This window comes from Anopheles ziemanni, chromosome 2 (genome assembly GCF_943734765.1).
Source record: "Anopheles ziemanni chromosome 2, idAnoZiCoDA_A2_x.2, whole genome shotgun sequence".
Taxonomy (NCBI): Eukaryota; Metazoa; Arthropoda; class Insecta; order Diptera; family Culicidae; genus Anopheles; species Anopheles ziemanni.
The window spans coordinates 81,059,446-81,070,660 of NC_080705.1; the positions used below are offsets into that span (position 1 = coordinate 81,059,446).

General features: G+C 42.8%; 1 protein-coding gene across 1 annotated transcript; it reads right to left on the bottom strand.

The window, feature by feature from the left end:
• Nucleotides 1-5,328: 5,328 nt before the first annotated feature.
• LOC131294518 (gastrula zinc finger protein XlCGF49.1-like) lies at nt 5,329-10,883 on the bottom strand. Its single transcript, XM_058322565.1, has 6 exons — nt 10,566-10,883; nt 9,944-10,357; nt 9,682-9,861; nt 5,847-5,930; nt 5,551-5,730; nt 5,329-5,420 (listed from the first exon to the last, which is right to left on the bottom strand). Exons 2-6 carry the CDS (start codon nt 10,155-10,157, stop codon nt 5,329-5,331), a joined length of 750 nt encoding a protein of 249 aa, XP_058178548.1. The 5' UTR covers nt 10,158-10,357; nt 10,566-10,883.
• Between the last annotated feature and the right edge of the window lie 332 nt (nt 10,884-11,215).

Consider the following 11,215-nt stretch of genomic DNA (forward strand, 5'->3'; position numbering starts at 1 on the left):
CTGGCTCAATTCGGTGCAGGCCGCAAGCAAGCGTGCGCCTTCGGACTAACGGGACTCTCTTCGGTCGTATTACGCAACCACCCATTAAATCGATCGAATCCTGGCAGCGCCAAAAGCGATCCCTCTCTTCCCGAGGTCAACCTGCCTATCGGAACCGTACGCTGGCGCAAGGAATCGTCCTTAATCCGCCCGGGAATGAGGTTGGCATTCGTGGCTCTGCCGGAGCGCACGAATTTGACCATCTGCAGGCCGACACCGTTCATTAACTCCGATGAGTCTGAATTCGTGAATCCGTTGATCCCTGATTTCGGTCCCCGCCGTCGTTTGCCTCATCCACCCGAAGCAGTTTGACATGATTGGGCAATTTTTGCGAGGCTTTTCGATTCTTTGGCATTTTGTTACCCTTCGGTGGCGTCTTAATATGCTGGCCAGCGTTCCGAAAATCCATCAGAAAAGGCTCCAAACAAACCCTCCAGCCCTGCGAAGGATCTGCACTGCTTTGGAATCCACTGGAGCTCCAACGAGAGCTTTCTCCATTAGTTCTGCTTTTGTAATTCGACCCCTTTTGCCCGAAACCCGGAAGGCATGGAAGGGGATGCAGTTTTCGGCGTAAGCGATATGGGTTGATGATGGTAACCATTTTTGACCTAATTTAAATGCCCGCAGTCCGTTGCTGCGGTAGTTGTTTACGAAATATCCCGTTTCATGCGGTGAAAGTGCGGGACGTACATTACACGATCGCATACGAGAACGTTGGACAAACGGTGTAGTTTTCCGAAAGGGCCGAAAAGGCTTCACGCCATCAGGGGTTCAAGTTATTTGATGTACTCGCTTAATCCACACTCGAACGCACGTGATCGCAATGACCCGCAGCAGCCGGGATGGGCCTTTTGATGGTAATGATACACGTGTAATCTCGATCGTTATGTGGAGAAAAATAACAATTTTGCTATTTCATTTTATGCGCCCAGGAATTGCAGCAGCTGTTCTGCGGTTCTGAAAGGATATTAAGGAAGAATAACGGGTTTAAACCAGTATAAAACTATTAACCCTGGACGAGAATCAATTGGATATGTTGGAGTCATTTAACCTTTGAAAATAAAAATATTCATAGAGGAAGAGCTTGGTTAGATTCGAATGAACAGTGAAACACAAGTGTAAAATGTAGGAAGTTTAGAGCTTACATTAAATTGAACAAATAAAGACAAGTGCTTACGAAGGCTGGCACAAACAATATTGAGCATTTGAAATCACAAACAACTGCATGTACGAAATTATCATTTATCTTTCATTTGATGTAAACCATCCATTATAAACAATGACCCAACTCTCTCAACTGAAAGAATGTACACTCATCGAACAAAACTTACATGTGTTTTTTTAAATAGAATTAAAAAATAGTCTTTTTAAGATACCGACCACTTTTTCAAGCATTCTTCAACCAATTTCTCATAATCAAGTAATCAGCCCGACTGGCAGCTTGCTTACAGAGCAACTGAAGCGTCCGCAAAAGCATGTCAAGTAATGCGACATGAAGCTGAGCTGCGATTATTAGCCAACCAGCTGCCACCGTAATGCACTTTCGAACGAATCCTCACCGAACCGAAGCGAAGCCAGCATTATCCCGGGGGCTAACAAGGCATAACGCTGGAACGGAGTGCACTGCACGAAGCAAAAGACATCCGTGAGACGCGATCGTGAATTGAAAACGCTCTCCGAATTATGTTATCCTTCGTCCCCCGGAACGGTGTGCCGGCGTTGTTTCTGCCGGCGGTGGTAGTACGCTCGAACAAAATCCAACAATCGCCCACGGGTGTCAGGGGTGCTGTCTTAAGACACTGGGAAAGAAAACACCAACAATTGCAACAGCACCACCACAGGAGATCTCTCGCTGCACGGGAGGGCGCAGGGGGAAAACAATTGCCGCAAAAGGTGCACCCTCCCGTCGCCGTGGCCCAAATGGCAACAAACACACAATCCATTGGGTTAACCATATCGGCCAAAAATCGTTACCGCTGGCAGCGGACATAAAAAAACAAACACCTCCACAGGCACGCCACCAGAAGGTTAGGCTAATAATGCGACACCCAGGACCTTGAACAGCCAAACAAAGACGTACGATCCCCGAGTCCCCGGGGGAAAATGTGGCGTGGGAGAACACACGGCCGGAACGCATCCGGGGCAAGCTAATTTCTTCGTTTCACACATGACTTCACCACCACTCGACGGAGCTACGAGCAGCAGAGTTCGGGGAACGGGACAGGATCGTCACCCGGCCGGCAAGGAGGTCCGCTATTGTTTGGTCGATTTGTGTCGTACCACAAGACAGCAGAGAGAACCCACCGGTGAACCACGGCACGCCAGGAGGCTCGAAAAGCCATCCCCCGTGCGTGACATGCATCGGCCGGTTGGATTATCCTTCGGTAGGGAGTGGTGTCCTCGTCCCTGGTAGTAGACCCAACAAAGGGCAATCTAATAAATACAATTACACGTCCCTTTACCATCCTGATGCAGTTGATGTATTGCAGCAGTTTGTTTCTTTGGTGAAATAGATATCGTCCTTCTTTTCCTTACGGCGTTTCCACTTGGTGAATCGATTCGATTTGTCCCCAGGTCATCAAAACCATTACATGATCGCGAATAGGTGCTAAAGGAAGTCATCGGACGTGTGCATCCTTGTCCTTTGGGACCAAACGAAAATTCCATGAAGCACAAGATGTCTCACTGTCGAAGGGCGAAGGAGAGAATCTGCAAAGATAAAAGCCCAATGAAGACACGGCGTTGCGGTGCAGGTCGGGCAAGCAGGGATCACACTGTGCTGTCACCCGGCCTGTGCCATTGTAATGAAGATATTTATTAAATATTTGGAAATGTTTCCACTTACCCCTGAGCCAAAGGAGCAACACAAACACGCAGAGGAATGGCTGAGCTGACGTGTTTGTGGGACTTCAGTGTGCGGGGGTTTCTAAGGATGTCTTAAGCATGCCAAAGACATGATCCCTGTGGACTCGTTTCCCTGGATCGATCGTTATCAGCACCATCATCAAATCCTTTGGCACGGTATGGCGAAATTGTTGAATGCGAAAACAGAAACGAAAAAATGCTCCCAAAGTTCCAAAAAAGTAGAGATCGAAGAAAAGCGCCCGGGTGACATCGCGTAGCTGGCAAACAAACATTAAAAAAAAACCGAACGCCATCCCGGTCCGGTAATGTACGTACGTGTCCTTCTCCCAGGGAGTGGCCGATGAAGGATTAAGATAAGCGACGAACCCCGTTGCTTTGTTGTGTGTTAGAGCTCTTTATTCCTGGTTCCTCCCTTGTCCACGTCTCCTGTCGCACAGCACGTGAAATCGAAGGGCTTTTGTTTTACGATCACGAGCATCGAGCTAATGCACTGTCGTTTGTTTTTGTTTGGCCACACGTTTCGCAAGGACGACACTGTGGCTGGTGGTCCTTGTGGCGGTTCGCTGACAGCTGCCAGTGTCCCTCCGGCGGGAGGCTCAAATTCCCGGAGCTTAGCTGTCGCAAACAATAGACACTGAGACGCTGGATTCTTGTTTCCTCGAAAGATACCCGTCAGCGGGTTTACATCTTTCGTTTCTCGAAGCACTTACAGTGGTTATACCATCTAGATGAACTGATCTATTTTCGTTATATGGTACAGTTTATAAAACGAAAGTAAGTAGATTTGCGAACTGATCGCACATCGATAGCCAGTGAGTTTCATGTATGAAACTACACACATGTACGACTATCGGACGTAACCGATCATGACCGATCAGTTAGTTCAATTGAGCAGATCATACAGATCGTTTGAATGGAGATAGACGCAAAAAAATAAGTGAAAAAGAGCAAGTTAAATAGAGAAATTTGAGTTTAACACACTTATGCTTCGATAGCTATCACCTAATAAACCCGAGGTACATTTTTTCACAGATTCAATTAGTGTATTGTTGAACATAACTTACTTTAAGTTAAAATCCAATGAAACTAAAAAAAAGCCTTTTTGTGAAAAGCATCCCAACCAAACCAAACCGTTTCGGAGTACAACATATGTTAAGGAAATAATTTCTTTTGATTTACTGTTTAAAACAGATGGTTTCTTCTGTTACATTTTATTACATAATGATTCGTTCCATCACATCAGGTTCACTAAACACTGCGTTCGATAAGTTTCTTTGACGATCCCTTTTTTCTCTCTTCCTGCATTTGCCACATTTTATACAGATTGTAATAGTCCCACATTTATGTTTATGGCCCTGTAACGATGCATTATCTTCGGTGTATAGATATTTGCTTACTATTTTACTTTAAAGACTTTTTAACATTATCTCATTACCTTTCCGCTGACTGTAAGGGACGTTTGATGAAACGTCGCTGCATCTTGAGGATCTTACTGTTATTTTATAATTGTTTTATATTTTATTTCAAATACTTAGTACCTCTATTGAGACGTGGATAATGTTCCACGTGCCTTCATTCTCATTCTCTCTATGTTGAGGTTCAACAATCACACCCAGTTCTTGCGGTTACAGTAGTGTATCGGGACCTGTCCTTCCCTTTGCTTTCCTGTGCTACGATCAATACCCTAACAATCGAATACACACGGAAAACGATAAGGTCGTGCGAAAGGGAAAAATGAATGCAATGTAATAAGTGCAATTTGTTACACAGTCACTCGTATAAACGCGTTCACTCGCACGCACGGGGTTCGCCAGTTTTTTAGCTCCCGTATGTGCGTCTGTATTTATAGTGCAACCACGTACACTTGCTAAGCTCGACACCGGGTTTTGGTGTGACGCAGAACTCCCCTCGGTTTTATTCGGCAAATCAGCAATGAAGCTCCTCATTTGGTTGATCAGAGAATAAATAACAACATTAAAACGGGTACGAAGGTGCGGGAAAGGAATAACGAAGATTATTATCGGGTACGGATATTAACGGTAATAAATTATGAAATTGCCTTTCAACCATCCAAAACAAATAAACGAATCGGAGAATGCCTCAAATTAGGTGCAACCGCAGCAGGCCAGCGCAGAAAGGACACAGGCGTATCCCGATCATGTGAGCTACCAAAGTATCGTCTCGATTTTAAGGGTGGTGGTTCATCGATAAAGTTATTATAACTTAAATTGCAACAATTTATTAACGGTAAGCTCCTGCGTCCCTGCTAGCCTCGAGGACTGTGTCTCCGGCAACACGCGTAGGTCTTAAGAAACGAAGGAAAATTCGGCTGCAGGAAACCCATTGCACATCGCTGGTACGGCCAGCGCAGAAAACGAAGTAGTTTTTGACGTTTTGTATCGACCTTCCTTACTTCGAAATCATTTACATTGGCGTGTAAAATGGTTTGATGTCTTCTAGTTTCAAATTAAGTCCACCGTTGACCGTTGTGCTCATGGTTGCTGTGCTCGGTTTGCCTTTGATGGAAAATTATTTGCAAGAAGATAATAAATTACATTTTTAGATAACTTTAGAACTGTCCTAACCACATTAAAGCTTTGTAGCGATGCAATCGAATGTTCAACCGACAGTTAAAAATCTACTCACAATACTTGTCATCAGCATGAATACGAATGTGACTGTTCAGCGTGCTGGACTGACGGAACTGTTTGCCGCACACCGCACACTCGAACGGTTTTTCGCCGGTATGAATTTTCAGATGGTTCGAAAGTGTCCCAGTTTGACGGAACGTTTTGCTGCAGTACGTGCAAGCGTATGGCTTTTCACCTGGTACCGGATCGGATAGAAACATTGTTTGGAAAATCGAAACACGATGTAATCCACCAGTCAACAGGTCATGGGAAAATCGGAAGTGGGCGGGAGAGGTGTAACCATTGACTTACCTGTGTGGATTTTTATATGATTCGCTAGTGTCGTCGTCTGGCGGAATTCCTTTGGACAAATGCTGCATTTGAAGGGTTTTATGCCTTAAAGACAGAGGTTAGGAACCTATCAGGTCAATATTGTCTAGAGGGGAAGGAGGGTAGAGAGAAGCTGTGGTCACAAGACAGGGAACGTTACTTGAAGATGATCATTAGAATGCGGTCAGTTGCATAAATAATGTAACCGAATATAATTTAAATAGGGCAAAAATACGGTTTTTATTATTAGGGACGTTTGAAAATAACATATCACACCTTCAAGATAATATTCTTTGTTAGCAAAAAACTAAAGAAGCTATTTTTTAACCGTTCTAACATGTGCAATGACAGAGACAAAAAAAAATGATTAGGAACCGTTGTGTGGTCCGAGGCAAAAAAAATAGTGTTCATTTACTTGTTCATCACAATGATTCGATTGTTCATCACAATGATTCGATTCTTTAAGTCACTCTCCCGAAATTTAATCCCAAACTGGGATTCGAATCTCTAATAGGGAGTTTGAGATTCGACTCGCTATGGCGACTAGCAATTCTTTTACCCACTCTTGGCATTCGATTCCTTATTTGAGATTCGAATCCCTCTATGGGACTTCAAATCTCTCCGAATGTCTAGAGGTGAAAGAGGCCACCCGGTTCAAAGCCTCTATAAAACATATTTACTACTACTACTCTCCGAATGTCTATGACGACTAGCAACTCTTTTACTCACTCATTCCAATTATCTTTATAAGTGTACCGTGGATGCGGTGGTAAAAAAGCGAACACACCAATAGAAGCATACAATGGCGCATATGAGATATGTACAGGAATTATTGTTTCTCCTTCAGATGACCTGCCGGACAAGCTTTGTGAAAAGTGCGTAAACCACCTAACGATATGGTACGACTTTAAAGTCAGTTGTAATAGCACTGAATAACATATGCGTAGGCTTAAAAAGGAATGGCCTAGTTATACAAATCGAGAATGTGAGGAAGAACCAGCCATGGATCTGCTATACGAGCTGGCAGTCCACCAACAAGCAGTTGACAATGTGTCCGTGAACGATGAACTGTTTGTTGGCTCTTCGGAATTGGAAACAGTGGTCATGCTGCCTACAGAAGACAATTCGAAGGTGCAAGCTACTAAGGAACTGTGCTCGGACTACGAGGGCAAGCAAACAACGATCGATGCTCTAGCCATTCTAATCGGCCATAGTTTCACTGCGACGAGTGCTACAAAAAGAGGTCACCTACAAAGGCAACCTTGGTCGGCACCAGGCAGCACACTACAGAAAATCGTTCAATTGTGATATCTGCTTAAAACGATTTGCGCAAAAATATATGCTAATAATACACCGCTATATCCACGAAAACATCAAACCAAAAAAGTGCAGTATTTTTGGCGCAGAGGTCGTGCGAAAAATGTCACTTAGCCGCAGGAGTTGCTTGCTGTAACACCGGCGAAAACATTGTCCAAGGTCCATGGATCGAAAGCCCTACTGAGAAGAAAATTCGCCAGTATTTTACGATCGCATGATGAAATCATCTCAGTTCACATGAATTATTTTTCCAACCTTTTTTTCGTAAAAATTACAGAGAAAGTATGAGTAAAATACTTTCTCTTCACCTTCTTATAAAATGAAATAAGTCAACTATCTCAACTATTCCACGACGAATAAACTCAGAAAAAAACAATTGGGTCCAAAAAGTATGGAAATTAATTAGAACTTATATCAGACGGAGGCAACAATCTTGCCTTTGGTTCAATAAAGAACGGTGATGTAGCAAGGTATGAGGCTCTCTATGTTAGTTGCTGAAGCATTAAAATAAAAAAAAATATACAGTTACTACCAAATATGATGGTACAGTGTCGATTTGTTCGTTTAACCCCGATTCTCTTGGTCAATTCTCATCGTAGCCGTAAAATTCTAAAAGCATATGATAGAGGAACTTGTAATGCTTCAAATAAGCCTCGAACGAGATTTTTATTGGCCAAATTGGCTTAGTTTTAGGCCATTAACTGAAAAAACACCATGTGGAGATCTCACAAAAGTCATGGTACACCGTTTAGTTCCTCTGGGAGTTTCTTGAAACTTGTCAATTAAGCATAGGTAATTATGTCATATAGGGTTCAGGACAGCTTGCAAACTTGTTTCACACGTAACTTCCTTGGAGTTCTCAATTTTGTTGCGAAATGGACGGGTCAAGAAAGGAAACTGGCGTTGAATTGATGAAACGAATTCATTCCCTATATTGCAAAGGATATTCGATGCGAAAAGTTGGTGATATAGTTGAACGGACACATTCTACAGGCCAGCATGTCATCGACAGATGGCGATAAGAAGGAAGAGTGAAGAATGGTCCTCGAATGGAGAAAAAGAATATTAACAGCAAACGATGAAAGAATAATTGTTCGAAAAGTACGGCAAGAACCAACCGCCAGTACTCCAAAATTAGCCGAAGACTAGCAGGACACTATTTCTAGGTCGATTTCTGCTGAAACTATCCGAAAAGTGTTAAGAAAACATGGTTTAAATGGTACGATAGCACGATAGAAACCTTTCATATCTGCTACCAATAGACAAAAAGATTGGAATTTGCTGAAAAAAATATGTTCATCAGCCCATAGAATTTTGGTCGGACGTATTGTTTACTGATGAAACCAAAATAAATCTTTTTGGTAGCGATGGGCGAAAAATTGTGTGGAGAACGAAAAATACGGAGCGAGATGTGAAGCATGTAATACCAACCGTCAAGCATAATGGTGTAAACGTTATCTTATGGAGCTCTATGTCCTCAAACGGAGTAGGAAAAATGGAATTCATCGAAACCACGATGTACAAAGTGGTGTATTTAAACATCTTGAAAAACAACGTCAAAGAAAGTGCGGCAAAACTGCGACATCCAGCAGTTTACTTTTATCAGCAGGATAACGATCCCAAACATACTGCGGGTTTGGTGCGGGAATGGCTGCTGTATAATGTCCCCAAACAGCTGAAAACGTCCTCACAGTCACCGGTTCTAAATGCTATGGAACATTTGTGGCGTGAAGTAAAAATCTGGGTCCAAAAAAGTCACCCGACGGGTAAGAGGGATCTTAAATGAAAAATAGCTAGAGTTTTGGAAAATATCGAACCTGAATTCCCCACCAAGTTAGTTGCTTCGATGCCTCGTCGCTTGAATGCTGTTATTGATGCCAAAGGAGGCCAAACGAAGTATTAAAAGGCGGTCAATATATCCTTTTTAATCATAGTTCACATCGTGTACCATGACTTTTGTGAGATCTCCACATGGTGTTTTTTCAGTTAATGGCCTAAAACTAAGCCAATTTGGCCAATAAAAATCTCGTTCGAGGCTTATTTGAAGCATTACAAGTTCCTCTATCATATTCTTTTAGAATTTTACGGTTACGATGAGAATTGACCAAGAGAATCGGGGTTAAAGGACCAAATTGACATTGTACCTTCATATTTGGGAGTAACTGTATATAGAAGAATGTGGAATGAACTCAGAAAAAAACAATTAGGTCCAAAAAGTCTGGAAATAAATGAGAACTTAGATCAGACAGCAGCAACAATTTTGATTCGCTAAAGAACGGTGATATAACAAGGTATGATGGCCCTCTATGTTAGTTGCTAAAGTATTAAAATAAAAATAAATAAAAAATAATAATAAAAATGGAATGTTAAAATATAATAATAATAAAAATTATAACAGCGAAATAAAAATAAGAAATGATAAAAATGAAGTTATGAATAAATTTCCAAAATCATGGACTAGTGCTCTTGCGAAATAAAATTGAATGTTTGGGGAACTTACAAAATTTATCGTCCGAATGAATCCTGATGTGGCTGTTGAGCGTGCTGGACTGCCGGAACTGTTTGCCGCATACGGAACATTCGAACGGCTTTTCGCCGGTGTGTATTTTCTGGTGGTTCGAAAGGGTGCTTAGCTGACGGAACTGTTTATTGCAAAAGTTGCAGTTAAAGGGCTTTTCGCCTGCGAATTTGGAAAACAAATCAACACACTTGTTAGTCTCGGAAGCCGCTTGAAGAATACAAAAGCGTGGGCTCCGCCTTACCGGTGTGAATTTTCAGATGATTCGATAGTGTGGTCGTTTGGCGGAATTCCTTCTGGCAAATGGTACACTTGTACGGTTTTTCCCCGGTGTGTATTTTCATGTGGTTGGTCAGTGTGCTCAGCTGACGGAACAGTTTGTTGCATTCTGAACACTCGAACGGTTTCGAGCAGTTAGGAATTTTCATGCCAGCACTTTCCACCGCCTGTTGTGACATTGAGCTGCGATACGTTTCTGGTTTCTGCGCTGCCAATGTCCACCGATTCAGTCTTCCGCGGGGTCGTGGGAAAATGCAATCTAGGAGCAGTAGAATGCAGTGGCTACTCTGTGTCCACGTGTGGTTTCTTTCGCGTCGTTTAATGTACTATCACAGCCATCGGGTCTATTCGGATGTTATCATTTCATCGAGAGTTCATGCTATGTTTGTGGAACAAATGCATCAAAAGAAAGTAACATTATGGAACAATCGTCAGCGAAACTTGCGGCTGGTTGTTATGAAAAGTGATACATGACACAGGGAACCAGCGCAGGCACGACTAACCTCATTCATTCGTTCCGATTGCCCAAGTGCAATCCAAGAGGAAAAACCAAAATGTGACCTTCAGCGGTGAACACTTGACCGTACCTGGCGCATACCGGAGATCGGAACAATCCTTAGGACATCGAACGACGAACACCGGTACGGGAACACACGGAAATTACACCTGTGAAACCATTCGCAGTATTGCCGGATGCCGTAATCGCACACACGACGGGCTGATTCGTTGGTGCGAATTCCGCGACGAGTTCCACATGTAGGGCACATAGGATGGCTCCTGTCTTTAACTGCACGTTCGATTTACCACATTTTTACTGCCAGCACCGGGCATTAGCAACCGAACGGACATCCGGCGACCGAAAATCTTCCGTGAGCCCGAAACACGCGAAAAAACAACACGCCGAATTGGGCGATTCCAATTTTTTCGTGCTCTTTGACAGTTGACAGCTGAACAGCTGAGAATCTTGGGTACCGGGAACCGGTTCTTGTTAGCTTTGAATTAAGTACCTTGGTCAGTACAGTTTGAAGCAAATTGAACCGGTTGGAACGGTGGTATATTTTTTTCAAAAAGGGTTTTTCTTTATTGCTTTTATTATTTTCTGTTATCAAATTCAGCCTACTTTAGCTATTATTTTTATTCTCGATGCATTGATCTAACGAAAATATTGTACAAAGATTTCTATTGCTTTAGGCGAAGGGTTCAATTTGAAAATAATGCTTCCATCCGACAGCAATTC